At 42.9% G+C, this 13732-nt stretch overlaps 1 protein-coding gene across 4 annotated transcripts in view; it reads left to right on the top strand.

Moving 5' to 3' along the window:
- The window catches only part of EVA1C (eva-1 homolog C), an 83131-nt gene extending 80723 nt beyond the window's left edge, over window positions 1-2408 (top strand). For all 4 annotated transcript variants that reach the window (XM_063107505.1, XM_063107492.1, XM_063107495.1 and 1 more), the window contains one exon: window positions 1849-2408. In XM_063107505.1, the coding sequence (XP_062963575.1) occupies window positions 1849-2225 (377 nt within the window). In that variant the 3' untranslated portion in view covers window positions 2226-2408. The remainder of the gene's footprint in view (window positions 1-1848) is intronic.
- The last annotated feature ends 11324 nt before the right edge of the window (window positions 2409-13732 follow it).

The following is a 13732-nucleotide window of genomic DNA, read 5'->3' on the forward strand; positions in this document are numbered from 1 at the left end:
CATTTGCTACTGCTCCCCAAAATGAAAAGAGCCCTTCCTTTTCTCACAAAGGATACATGTCTATATTTGCCTAAATCTTTTAAATACCTTGACCCTTATGAAAAATATATCGTTATTAATAGCACTGCAAACACGAGTTGCCGCCCCACACCCAGCCAAAATAAATAAATGAATTAAGATGTCCGTGTCATAAAGAGAGTGATGGGATTGTTCTAGCAGGGATAATGGTGACAACATATCTGAGTCCAGGAACTCCAGCGATGACTGGAGCTGTAAGTGAAGGAAGCCAAATGGGGAGGTTTCAGGTTTCAGGAAGATAAGGTGTCACAGTTCCTTCCCTCCCATCAGATCTCAGCGGCTGGACCCTTGACTGTATGTGAAACTTAACAGCCCTTGAGTTTTGAAACTAGTTTTGGACCTCTGGGGAAGGACAGAGGTAGCAAAGACAACAGTTTACTTATTCATCTGGAATAAAAAGGGAGGTGATGCATCTGGAGGAGGATCCATTCAGTTGAGATGAACTGAGAAAGTGCTGAGGGTACCCCACAAGGGGCACCTCTGCACCCCACAAAGAGCTCACCAGTCAGGATCTGAGCTCCAGTCCTGGCTCTGCCTGAAGAGGCCAACTGGCCTCGGGCAGTGCTTCCCCCCTGCCCTTAGCTTGAGCATCTCTATTAAGAGTTGGCAAACTGGCCCGAGGGCCAAATCTATAAGTAAAGTTTTATTGGAACACAGCCATGCTTTTTGGTGTATATGTTGTCTGTGCTTGCTTTTGCACTACAACAGCAGAGTTGAATACTTGCAACAGTGACCCTCTGACTGGTAAAACCTAAAATATTTACTATCTAGCCATTTACTGAAAAAGTTTGTCAACTTCTGATCTATATTTTGAGGGCATTATCTGGATCATTCATTACTTCCCAGAATAGGGGTGCTAATACCCCAAGGGTACATAACTGTAAAGTGGGGATAGTGATGGTAAAAAAAGAAAGTAAAATAGTCCTTTCCACACAGTGTTAATGTAAGGATTAAACATATGTAAGAGTTTAGACCAAGGCATATTGTACACATTAGCATTATTTTAGTTTCTATTATTATTATATTGACATTCATATACAGGAAAGATTACTATATTTGTACACAGAAAAAATGACTACAACTTTGACTTATATTTTTATTTATTTTGTTTTCATATATTATATTTTTATGAAATATTTATATTTTATTTTATTTTTATATTTTGTATTTGTATTGATTTTTTAATATAAAAAACGGAATTAAGCTTTGCTAACATCTATTATATTACTACTTAAGTTCATGTATGTACTTCATACATAAATTAATTCTTCATAATCTACTTCTACTACTAATAATAATAGCTAACACTTTCTTGACCATTTACTATGTGTCAGTGAGTATTCTACGAGCTTTAAAGGAATTAGCTCATTTTGTCATAACAACTCTGTCAGAGGAAGGCACTATAAGCCCCATTTTACAGAAGAGGAAACTAAGGCACAGAAAGGTTACACAACCTGCCCAAAGTCACACAGCTAGTGAGTGGCAGATCTGAGTTTGAACTCAGGGGTCTGGCTCCCGAGTCTCTCTGCTACGTGTTTTCTCATGTATATACGTGTATTGACTATACTCATATATGCTTTAAAAACCTTTTGTAAAACAATCAATGGCGATATATGATCAGTTAGGTGTGGGTGATCTCAAAGATGTTATCCAGGACTGGCGCGTCTGCATTAGCCACCTGTTTGGGTAGACATCTGTTTCTGTGGGATTTGGGATTGGTGCAGACTGACAGCTCCTCCCAGCTCCTGACATATTCTCTTCCTCCTGCAGCCCACCCTGAGAGAGCGGCCCTGCTGTTCATGTCCAGCGTCTGCATTGGCCTGGCCCTCACATTGTGTGCCTTGGTTATCAAAGTGTCCTGCACCAAGGACTTCCGGGAGCTGCAGCTGGCGAGGGAGCACCTGGTGGCAGGAAGTGACAAGGCTGAGGAGGACAGCGAGGATGAAGAGGAGGAAGAGGGCTCCTCTGACTCTGATTTTCCAGGGGAAGTGTCAGGGTTTTGTAGGACTTCATATCCTGTCTACAGTTCCATAGAGGCTGCAGAGCTGGCAGAAAGGATTGAGCGCAGGGAGCAAATTATTCAGGAAATATGGATGAACAGTGGTTTGGACACCTCACTCCAGAGAAACATGGGCCAGATTTACTGAAAACCAGATGCCTTTTGATGCAATCACACTTTCTGATGAGGGAAGGATCTAAATGCCCCTCCAGTTCTTTCTCTTGTACCTTCTATGAAGGAGAATTTGTCATGTCATCCAACGCTGGTGAAGCCAGAGAGCTATTAAAGGGACGTTTCAAACTGTTTACAGCACATTCCAAAATAAATTGGGAGGGGAGAAGTCTTTGTTTTCTGTATTTATTTGAATTCATATCTATACCTTACCAAGTCTATACACAATTAGAGTTCATATTTATTGGGGGCTTATAATGCCAGTTACTATTCTAGCTGCTTTTCATGTGCTAAAGTGATTTAATCTTCACCACGACCTCATGAGATAGTACTATTATCCCCATTTTGCAGACGAGTGAACAGAAGAGCCCTGTATATCCGTAAAAGAATTACGGATGACCCTCAAACAACATGGTTTTAAACTGCACTGGTCCACTTACATGTGGACTTTTTTTCAATAAATATGTTGGTTAGGTATGTCATGCATTTTTAACTTCTTAATCAAACAGTTAAGAAGCCTACCTAACAGTAGGCTATTCATAGGCCATTAGTAGTTAAGTAGCTAAGTTCTGGGGGAGTCAAAAATTACACATGGTTTTTCAACTGCACAGGGCCTTATTCAAGGGTCAACTGTATACTTATTCTCAGGAAAGCCAACACGAGTCCATCAGTGATTTTAATCACTAATACTTGTTTAGAGCAAACTTTTTCTTAAAGGGCAAGATGATATATATTTTAGGCGTTGTGGGTCATATTGTCTCGCCACAACTACTCAACTCTCCAGTGTAGCTCAAAAGCAGCCATAGATAATATGTAATAATTAATAATTGAATGGGACTGTGTTTCAATAAAACTCTACTTAAGGACACTGAAATTTTTAATTTTCACATCACATATTTTTCTTCTTTTTTTTTAAACCAACCATTTAAAAAAATAAAAATCATTCTTAGCTCAAGGGTTGTACAAAAACAGGTAGCAGGCTGCATTTGGCCCACAACCTGTATCTGTAAAGAAAGTAGCCCATGAAGCCTAAAATATTTACTTTTCTGTCCTTTTCAGAAAAAGCCCGATGACTCCTGGTTTAGAGTTTAAAACTGCAGAGCTTCGGGTGGTAAACACCATCCAGAGTACCCCGTGGTCCCTTGGCAAGGATCAAGTGGAGTTAGCTTTGCAAAAATTGGGTCCTACTGCATTGGGGAGTAGGATGAATTGGGGAGGGGCGGATGAAGGAGCAGAAGAAATAGGAGTTAAGGAAACCATGGTGGGAGAACTGATGACAGGTTCCTTCAGAAGGCTCCCCCTGGTGGACAGGAGGCTAATAGCTGTGGAGATTTTTTTCTTTTGTTCCACTGGGGCTTAGAGTTACAAAAAAGATCGTTGTTATATCTTCCTGACATGCCTAAGAACAAGCTTTTCCTGCCTTTTTTCACTTCATGATCACATCAACCCTGCAAAAAATGTGTAGCTGAGGACCCTGAAGGCTGACAGGTTAAAGCTGGGGGCCCAACTCACATGGCTAGAAAGTGCTGAAGCTGACAGACCTGCATGATCAAGAAATACACAGCATTTCCCTCAGGAACTCAAGCAGTGGAAGGTACAGAGGAGGCATTTCTCTTCCAGTCCCACAGACCAACAGGTGAAGGGCCTGTTCTAGGAATGTAGGAGGGTTGATGTGGAGTGAGGAAGCCCAGCTTACCAGGTTGAGGAAAGATCTGTGATATATATATATATATATTTTTTTTTCAATTGAGTTGAAATCCACATAACCTAAAGTTAACCATCTTAAAACAAACAATTCAGTAGCATTTAGTCCATTCACAATGTTGTGCCGTCACCACTTGTACCTCATTCAAAAACATTTTCATCACTCAAGAGAAAACCCCATAACCATTAAGCAGTCACTCCAAACATCCCCTTCCCTCCAACCAGTCTGCTTTCATTCCTTGTGGGTTTACGTGGTATACAGTTCATATAAAAGGGACGACATAATCTGTAGTCTTTTGTGACTGTCTTATTTCACTTAGCATAATGTCTTCAAGGCTCATCCATGCTGTGTCAGTGATTCATTTACTTTATGGCTGAGTATATTCTGTCAGATGGCTAGACTACAGTTTGTTTATCCACTCATCAGTTGGTGGACATTTGGGTTGTTTACATTTTTTTGGCTATTGTGAGTAGTGCTGCTCTGAACGTTGTGTGCAGTATTTTACCAGCACTGAAACCATACACATATCAGCAACTGCAGAGTTGGTGAGAAATCCTGTGGTTCCCATCAGTGGAAGGAAGGGGGAAGCGAGTGTGAGCCATTGGGCGTCTCCTCTTCCACGTTCTGCTTCTGCCAAATTCAAAGCCAGCTTCCCTTAGACTGACCCCTGCAGGTGGGATACTGGGATTGGTCAGGAAAGGTGTCACATGGACAGGCTGGGGTGGTTTAGGTGAGACTGAAATTCCCAGGACTTCCACATACCTGATTCCTCCATACACAGTGCAGGGGATGGGGAGAAGTTGGGAATGATGCATTTTAAATCTTTCATTCAAGAGACATTACTTCTAGGTCACAGCAGAGAACGAAGTGAACGAATAGATCCATTGTCTACCTTCTTCATGAGGATTTCATTCTAATCAAAGAGACTCTCTGTCCTTTCATTTCCCAAAATGCAAGGAGCATTTTGATATTGTCCCAGCTCCCAAAGCAGCCTCCTCCCATTGTCTCTTTTTCCATTTCCCAAGCAATAGCTTCTCTGGCTCTGTGAACATGAATACTGTATTATCAATCTAGTGACTGTCTTCTTGGGGCTGAAGAGAAGATGGCGCCAAAGGTGCTCACTTCACCAGCTGGAGAAAGAGCTGTGCCCACATTCACCTCAGTCACAAACCTTTTCTTGAATTCCACAATGGGTTTTCTCTTATCTGAGTCTCCCGACTAACCCCCAACACACACACACACACACACACACACACACACACACACACACACACGTGTGCATCCCCCTCCCAGGACCCCTGCAGAGGCAGCTGGAACACAGGCCTGCCAAGGCAAGGGTCAGTCTTTGGCCTGTGAAAATACAGTGAGTTATTTATTTGCATTTTGTGCCCAGAAGGAGAATGCCACGTTCTTCTCATGGAAGGAGCCTGAATGGTCCTGCTGAGATCGTGTTTGGATGGGCACAAAGCCCAGGAGAAATGACCGAGGCAGATTTGAATGAGGGATTGCTGATGGACCGTGGTGGCTGGAGGAAGCTCCCGCCCGGGTGGAAGTCCACCCAGGGAGCTGCGGGCACACACGGGCTGCTGCTTCTCGGCTTTGTGCATCTCTGGGCAGCAGAGCCCCCACTGTATCCAAGCCGTGGGGTCCCGGAAGTCCTGTGAAAAGAGCCCAGCCCTTGCTGGGAGGTTTGCACATGTCACTACCTCCAGTCCTTGCTGCCAGCGCTGACTTTCAAGATGTGACTTTCAATCCGTTTGCTGTACAATTCTGCTGTTCTGGTTAGAGGGGCTGCTGGTGCTTTGTAGCTCCACAGCATTTGCTGCTGCTTTGGAAAGAAGTAACACACACCCAGGGACCAAGCAGCCTTGGGGACCCCTGCAAGCAGTCCCACTGTTGACCCACAAGTGGTGCAGTGCATGTTGTTGGTGGCCACCTAGACCCCTTTCCCAGGCTGGGCACTGTCCCCCCCACTTGCTGTGAGGGTGGCGGTGAGTGGCCACACCGGCATGCCTGTCCTTCTGCAGAGGGTTGCCCCTCCCCACTTTCTCACAGGTGTTTCTCCAGAGAGAACTCCCACAGTAAATCCCTCAAGCAAGAATCTCTGTCTGAGAAAACTGACTTAAAGCATCCAAGTGGGGGGTCTGTGCAGGGGGGACTGTGCCCATCCCTGTCGACCTACACGGCTGGTACTGTGTCACCTACAGCCTCAATGGGAGCCAGATTTGAAGGAACCCCAGGGACCCTCCCCTCTAGCAAGCGGTGCTCACAAGAGTCAGCTGCCCACACACCTGGCATCTGGTGAGTCTTGGGAAAGTGTTGTCCACAAGACCCCCCTTCTAGTCTCCTGCCACTCTTTTCCATGAGTCCCTGGAAACCAGTTCCTGCTCCAGGTTACCTGGGGATCCAAAGCCTGGTGCCAAGTCCCACAAGGCAGGCAGGCGAGGGAACTGGGCAAGCCTCTCCTCCGCTTTCCCTGGGGCTCCACATGCTCCTGGCAGCCCACGTTGTCCAGCGGGACCTCCAGAAAAGCGCCACTGCCTGAAGTTTCCACCCCGGTCGCTGCTCCTCACCCCAGGCCCCAAGAACATGGGGACTAGACTTGAACATGGATGTGACTTGGCCCCTCCCCTGGATTCAGGTCTCCTTGCCTGTGTGTTGCTCTTGTCTCCCAGCTTCTGCTCTGACTTGGTCCTAGTTCAGTCTTGGGGTGACTTATCCATGCCTCAGTTTCCTCTGTAAAATGAACATAATAGTTCCTACTTCCTAGAGGTATTGAAAGTGACTATTTTGCACAGAATAAGAATGATACATTTAAGCTTTTCTCATCAGTGATTTCTTCCTGCTGAGCAGCAGCATCCAGCATATGGTGTGGCCAAGTCTGTATCATTTACACTAAGGGCAGTTTACAGAACTCAACAGCATTGTAAGAACAAATTGTTGAGGGAGGGACCATTTTAAAGGCAGCCCCCTGTAGCCCTGCTACAGAGAAGAGTTTGTGGGTGAGGAATAACTTTTTCTGCAGAGCCCTGAGGAAAGTGTCAAGACCTGAACTTCCATGGATTCTGCAGCCAAGTCCATTGTAAAGTCTCCTACACATGGACTTAAGAGACTGTGCCCAGTTTTGGCAGAGTAGTTTTAACCCCGGAACTATGGTCATTTGGTTGTAGGCAGCCCATTGTATGCCTGACCACCAATGCAGAGCTGGCCAAGCTCCGTCCCAAGACTGGACAGTGGCCTCAGAGATTAAACCCTAAACACTTCAACTAAATGTCTTGTCGACTGAAACCATCCTGAGACCCAGATAAAAAGGAGGCAAGAAAGAGCCACAATAACCATCAGCCATATAAGGTAGCATTCAGGAAGCCAGCTGATGTTCTGGGGCCACCGCATCCTCCAGGAATTTCAAATCAACAGGCACCTCCTCCGGGTGGGGTGCAGCACTGGGCTCCCTGGAGAATGAAAACAGCTGCCTCATCACAGATGTCTATCCAGGGCTCTGCAGTTATTTAGACTTGAATCAATTAACAAAATGCAAAAGTTGCACTGATCACATTTCAAGTATTCAATAGCTACATGGCCAGTAGCTACTGTCTTGGGTGGTGCAGAGAGTTCTATGGGACGATGCTGAGCTGCTGTGTTGGGTCAGGCAAGGAGCTCACAGAGCCGCAACCTCAGGAGCTGAGTCCCCTCACACAGCCCCGGGTGGACACAGCCCACTGCTCCTGTCTGCTCTGCACAATCTGGCCAATTGTCCTGTTGCAGCTGCTGTTAATTCCCCTTCTTTCATCCCCTGAGGAGAGTGACATTACCTAGAAGAGCCTTAAGGGGTTCCTTTGTGCTGACCAGCAGGTTATCAGCACCCCAGGCACGGTCCAGATAGACCTCAGGCCACACCTTCCTCACCTCAGGCCCCTCCTCCTGCCTTCCCTCCCTCTTCCCTTCCATGTCTCCTATCTCTTTGCTGCCCCCCTGAGCAGATTTAGCACAGGCCCTGTTCTTTGTCCTTTATAAGAGAGTTTAAGAATGACAGTAAATGGCCAAACAAGTGGCCCTGGGAGCACAGTGAGAAGGACTCCACCTGATGAACGGGCTTGGGGAGGCTTATCAGAGACAGCGCTCAATATGGTCCTCAAAGAAGCAGCAGAATTTTCAAAGATGAAGGTGGGAAAATGAGCGATGGGCCAGGAGGTGGGAACAGGATGGCATGTTTGGGCATGGGGAGCAGCCAGCAGAGGGGTGCCAAGGGAAATAAAGTGAGAAGGGTGCAGGACACTAGAAGGCTGGTCTGTGTCACCTCCTGACTCCCGGGCTGTAAGGATGGCATTACCCACCTTGGGCGCATCCCTCTACCTTTACAAGGCAAAAGACAATACTAAGAGTAGGTAAGGGACCCACGGCCAGGAGTGGGCCGGGCCTGGCCTCAAGCCTCAGCCTTCTGACTCTTGGGATAACAATTGCTTCTGATTTTAAAATTGCTGATCACGATCCAGTTAATCTTGATATCTTGAAAATTACCAAACTACAGCTTAATTCTGTCAGAGAAATTAAAGTTGACGCTGTTCGAAAGCTATTCTGGTGACTGACTCACGTGGACACTTTAAGATTCAATTAATATCACCAATGCAGGTGGATATCGGGGGCCTGACAATTATTCCTAGCAGAGACCTTTTCTGAAAGGTTTCCAGTCTATGCTGGAAGATCACTCACTGCCTAATTGCATTTCTTTCCAATCGGTCCAACAGAAAATCAGATTGGGAATTTATCTTGAGGTAAAAACGCTGCCTTCCTGCTTTTAAGCGAACTGCCTATGATATCATGAGCTCAGAGTGCAGAACAAAGAGAGGAAAGCCGGTCACTTCCGACCGGGGTACATATTAATTTCCCAACTCTCTCTGTTCCAAACTCATGACTCCATGGATTGAGTCCTTTCGAGAAAAGAAAAATAGAACTTGTCATTTCCTATTGTTTCAAAGATGAAATCCAGCCTGGGAAAGATTAAGGGAAGAGGAAGGGGGCTCGTGTTCAGATGACTAAGCACCAATCTGACCTGGAAAAGTCTCAATTCGTTTCTGAGGATGGGAGGGAGCTCCAATTAGAGGCATGTGTGACATAATGACACTACCTCACTAAACGAGAAAGAGGAAAACGTTCCCAACTCACTAACAATGAACTAGCAAGAAAACGTGTTACTAATCCATGAGGAATTTGCAAACCCAGTGAGTCGCCTTCCAGCACTGAGCTCCTGAACTTCCTTCCTTAGACCTTGACCTCTGAGCGAGCGAGGCGTGTGCTGGTCAGCAGAGGGGGTCACATGGGCATGCCAGGCTCGTCCTGTTTCTGTTCAATGAGCCTCATCGCTGACCCTTGGCTCACGCACATGGATAACTTCTTATCGAAGATGCCTTGGGAAGAACTCCAGCTGTTCTGAAAAAGCAATAATAATAAAGGTACATTGTGTTGTGTTTTTAAATGGTTTTAAATCTCTGTGTACTGATAGGAAAAATTCTTGAAGTCGTAGTATTAAAGACGTGTCAAATAATACACGGATTATGATACTATTTATGTAAAAGGAAGACTTAAAACAAAACTACATTTTTCTGTGTGTGCATAGAATTCTATAGGTCTGCCCCTAACGTTTTCAGGGTCTGAGGGAAGAAACGGAGTCTCACATACCATACAGCCAGATATCAAAATGTTATATACATCAGGCCGAAAAAAAACTTACATGAAATAGGTTCTGTCCTCCTACCTTGAAAAGTATATCTTTATAAAGACGTTGAAGGCCAGAATTCTGAGACTCCTTAGGGTTTGGTGCAGCAATTTGGCTGTAGGGGGTGGGTGGGGCCAGCCCCAGGCTTGGCCCCGGGCCCATCTTTCTCTCCCCATCCCAGCGATGGGCCTCACATACTTATACGGAGTAGACAACATGGTCCATATGTCCATGTTCTGTCCCACCCTTCCCCCCAAACAGCCACCACCCTTCTGACACTGCATGGGACCAGGATGTGCACACTAGCATCCAGGTTAGCACACTGAGGGAAATGCCCACAGTGGCCCTGGAGGCAATGCTGTGTCGTAGATAGGTAAGCAGTCCCCTTCCCTGCACAGCATCAGCACAATTATTTAAATCTTTGATGTCATAGTTTTACTGGCTTACACTTTTCCAGACAAAGAGGATAAGTGGAACCAGAGGAAAAACCCAACGCAGAGCTCAGGTGGGTGCCGCAGTTGAAACTCCTCAAAGACCTCTGGTCTGGAAGCAGAGCCCTGAGTTCAAATCCCACTGCTACCACCCCTAGCTGTGGCCATTAGGCACTCTACCACCCCTAGCTGTGGCCATTAGGCAATTTCTTAATCTCACTGGCCCTCAGTTTCCCCATCTGTAAAATGGAGACAATGATTGCATGTACCTCTGAGTGTCGTTGGGAAGTATCAGCAAATGAGCAGCAGCTGAAATTCAACATGAGACAAGGAAGGAAAACGGGTCTTCAAAGAAGCACAAAGTAAAGGGTATGCCCAAGGACAAAAAGAATAGCAAATAATGGGAAGTTTTCAAGCAAGGCATTTTCTCCCCAATAGAAAGATCACAGAAGGATTTCTGGACTGAGACAGTTTAAACGTTCTTTCCTTGAGCATTCCTGGGTGCACTATCCATTAGCCCTTCTTTGATTCATCCAGGGATCTCTCATTCATCCCTGCCAGACAAATTCCTACCAGCCTTTCAGGCCCGTCTCACATACTGCTCATACCTCTTCCATGAACCTTTCCAGATTCCCCCAACTGGGATATGCCATGTCCACCTTCAAATTCTGACATTTTCTCTCTTGAGGTATTAGCCAGGCACCAAGTGAGGCACTTGGAATTCAAAGAAGACAGATTCTCTGCCCTCAAAGTGTTTACAATCAAGCAAAACACAGCAGACAAGGGCAAGATTGAATTTGAAAAACATGCAATGAAAAAATAATAGCAATACAGATGCTACTCAATTTAAGATGGGGTTTATATCTCAATAAACCCATCATAAGTTTAAAATATTAAGTCAAAAATGCATTTAATATACCTAATCTACTGAACATCATAGCTTATCCTACCTTAAACATGCTCAGAACACTTACATTAGCCTACAGTTGGGCAAAATCATCTAACACACAAAAAGCCTATTTTATAATGAAGTATTGAATATCTCATGCAATTTATTGAATACTGTACTGAAGATGAAGGAACGGTTTCACCATCACAAAGTTGAAAAGTCGTAAGTCGAACCATCGTAAGTTGGGGACCATCTGTATAGGCAGCCTTTATTGTGCACTTACTGTGTGCCAGGCACTGTGCGCATTGTTATACATTGCTGTTCACCAGCAAAGTCCTCTGGGCTTGGGCTTTTCTTTCTGGAAGTTTTTAAGTTACTAATTCAATCTCCTTACTTGTTATAGGTCTATTCAGAGTTTCTATTTCTTCTCGAGTCAGTTTCAGTAGTTTGTGTCTTTCTACAAATTTGTTCATTTCATCTGAATTATCTAATTTGTAGTGTAGAATTGTTCATTGTATTCCCTTATAATCCTTTCTATTACCATAGGTTTAGTAGTGATGTCCACTCTTTCATTCCTGATTCCAGTAATTTGAGTCTTTTCTCTCTTTCTCTCTCTCTTTTTTTTTCAGTTGGTTTAACTATTGGTTTGTCAATTTTGTTGATCTTTTCAAAGAATCGACTTTTGGTTTTATTAATTTTCTTTATTGTTTTTCTATTCTCTGTTTCATTTATTTTCACTTATTTCACTTTAATCTTTTTTGATTGTTTAGGGTTAGTTTGCTTTTCTCTTCCTAGATTCTTAAGGTGGAAGGTTAGGTTTATTTGAGATCTTTTGTTTTTAATACAAACATTTATAACTATAAATTTATATAAATATAAATATAAATGCACTGCTTTATCTGCACCCCATAAGTTTTGGTATGTTTGTTGTTTTTTCATTCATTTCAAAGTATTTCCTAATTTTCCTGTGCTTTCTTCTTTGACCCATTGGTTATTTAAGAGAATGTTATTTAGCTTCCATGTATTTGTGAATTTCCCAAAGTTTTTTTATTGTTGATTTCTTATCAAATTCCACTGTACTCAGAGAACATATGTTGTATGATTTCAATCTTTTTAAATCTATTGAGACTTGTTTTATAGCATAAATTTGGTCCATTATGAAGAATGCTATGATTCATGTGCACTTGAAAAAATGTGTATTTTGCTATACTTGAGTGAAGGATTCTATAGTAGATATCTATTTTCTTTTCTTTCTTTCTTTCTTTCTTTTTTTCTTTCTTTCTTTTTTTTTTTGGTGGCTCACCAGTATGGGGAACTGAACCCCTGACCTTGATGTTATAACACTGTACTATAACCAACTGAGCTAACTGGCCAACTCTCTATAGTTATTTATTAAGTCTAGTTGATTTATAGTGTTTTTCATGTCTCCAATACCCATGTTGATTTTCTGCCTAGTGACTCTATTTATAATTAAAAGATCAGTATTGAAGTTCCCAATTATTTTTGTTCACTTCTCTATTTCTTCCTTCAATTCTGTCAGATTTTGTTTCATGTATTTTGGGGCTCTGTTGTTAGCTGCGTATATGTTTATAATTGTGTTACCTTCCTGCTCATTTGACACTTTTGTCACTGCAAATTTTCCTTCTTTATCTCTAGTAACACTTTTTGCCTTAAAGTCTATTTTGTCTGATATTAGTAATAGCCACTACAGCCCTCTTATTATTGCAGTTTGTATCTTTTGTCTATCTTTTACTTTCAATCTATTTTTATTTTTGAATATAAAGTGTGTCTCCTGTAGATAGAACATGGTTGGATCATGTTTTTTATCTAGTCTGTCAATATTGGCCTATTGATTAAATTGCTGAATCCATTCCCATTCCACATTATTATTGATATGATTGGGTTTATGTCTGTCATTTTACTTTCTGTTTTCTATATGGCTACTTTTTTTCTTTACTCCTCCTTTACCTTCCTTTTGTCTTATGTGGATATTTTTCTAGTATACAATTTTCATTTCTTTAATAACTAACTATATTCTTGAGGCTTTTTTTTTTAGTGGTTTTCCTGCAGCTTAAAACATGCTTCTTAATTTATCAGAATCTACTTCAGATTTATACTAACTTAATTCCAGTAAGTTATGGAAACTTTACTCCTGTATAACTCCACTTCTTACCCCCTTTTCTGTGCTATGATTGTTATACATGTTTCTGTGTGTGTTACAAACCCAACTATACACTGTTATAATCATTGCTTTATGTAATCTTATGTGTCTTAAAGAAGTTAAGAGAAGAAAGGAGAGCACAAATATGTTTATAGAGGTTTTTTTAAAAATATATTAACCTTCTTAATTAGTATTTTTGGTTCTTATCTGAGTCAGTTCAGGCTACTATAAGGCCTGAACCAGGAGGCTTACACAACAAGCATTTATTTCTCACAGTTCTGGAGTCTGGAAGTCTGAAATCAGGGTGTCAACATGGCTAGGTTCTTTGTCATGGTCTTCTTCCTAGTGTGCATATGGATGTGTTCTTGCTATTTCCTTACATGAGAGAGAGAGAGAGAGAGAGAGATCCCATCACTTTATAAGGGCACTAATCCCTTCATGAGGGGTTCACCCTCATGACCTAGTTACCTCCCAAAGGTCCCATTTCCTAATAACATCATATTAGGAATTACAGCTTCAACATATAAATTGGGCGGGGGGGTGGTGGACACAAGCATACAGTTCATAACAATTCTCTGTATTTCT

Source organism: Cynocephalus volans, chromosome 1 (genome assembly GCF_027409185.1).
Source record: "Cynocephalus volans isolate mCynVol1 chromosome 1, mCynVol1.pri, whole genome shotgun sequence".
Classification (NCBI taxonomy): Eukaryota; Metazoa; Chordata; class Mammalia; order Dermoptera; family Cynocephalidae; genus Cynocephalus; species Cynocephalus volans.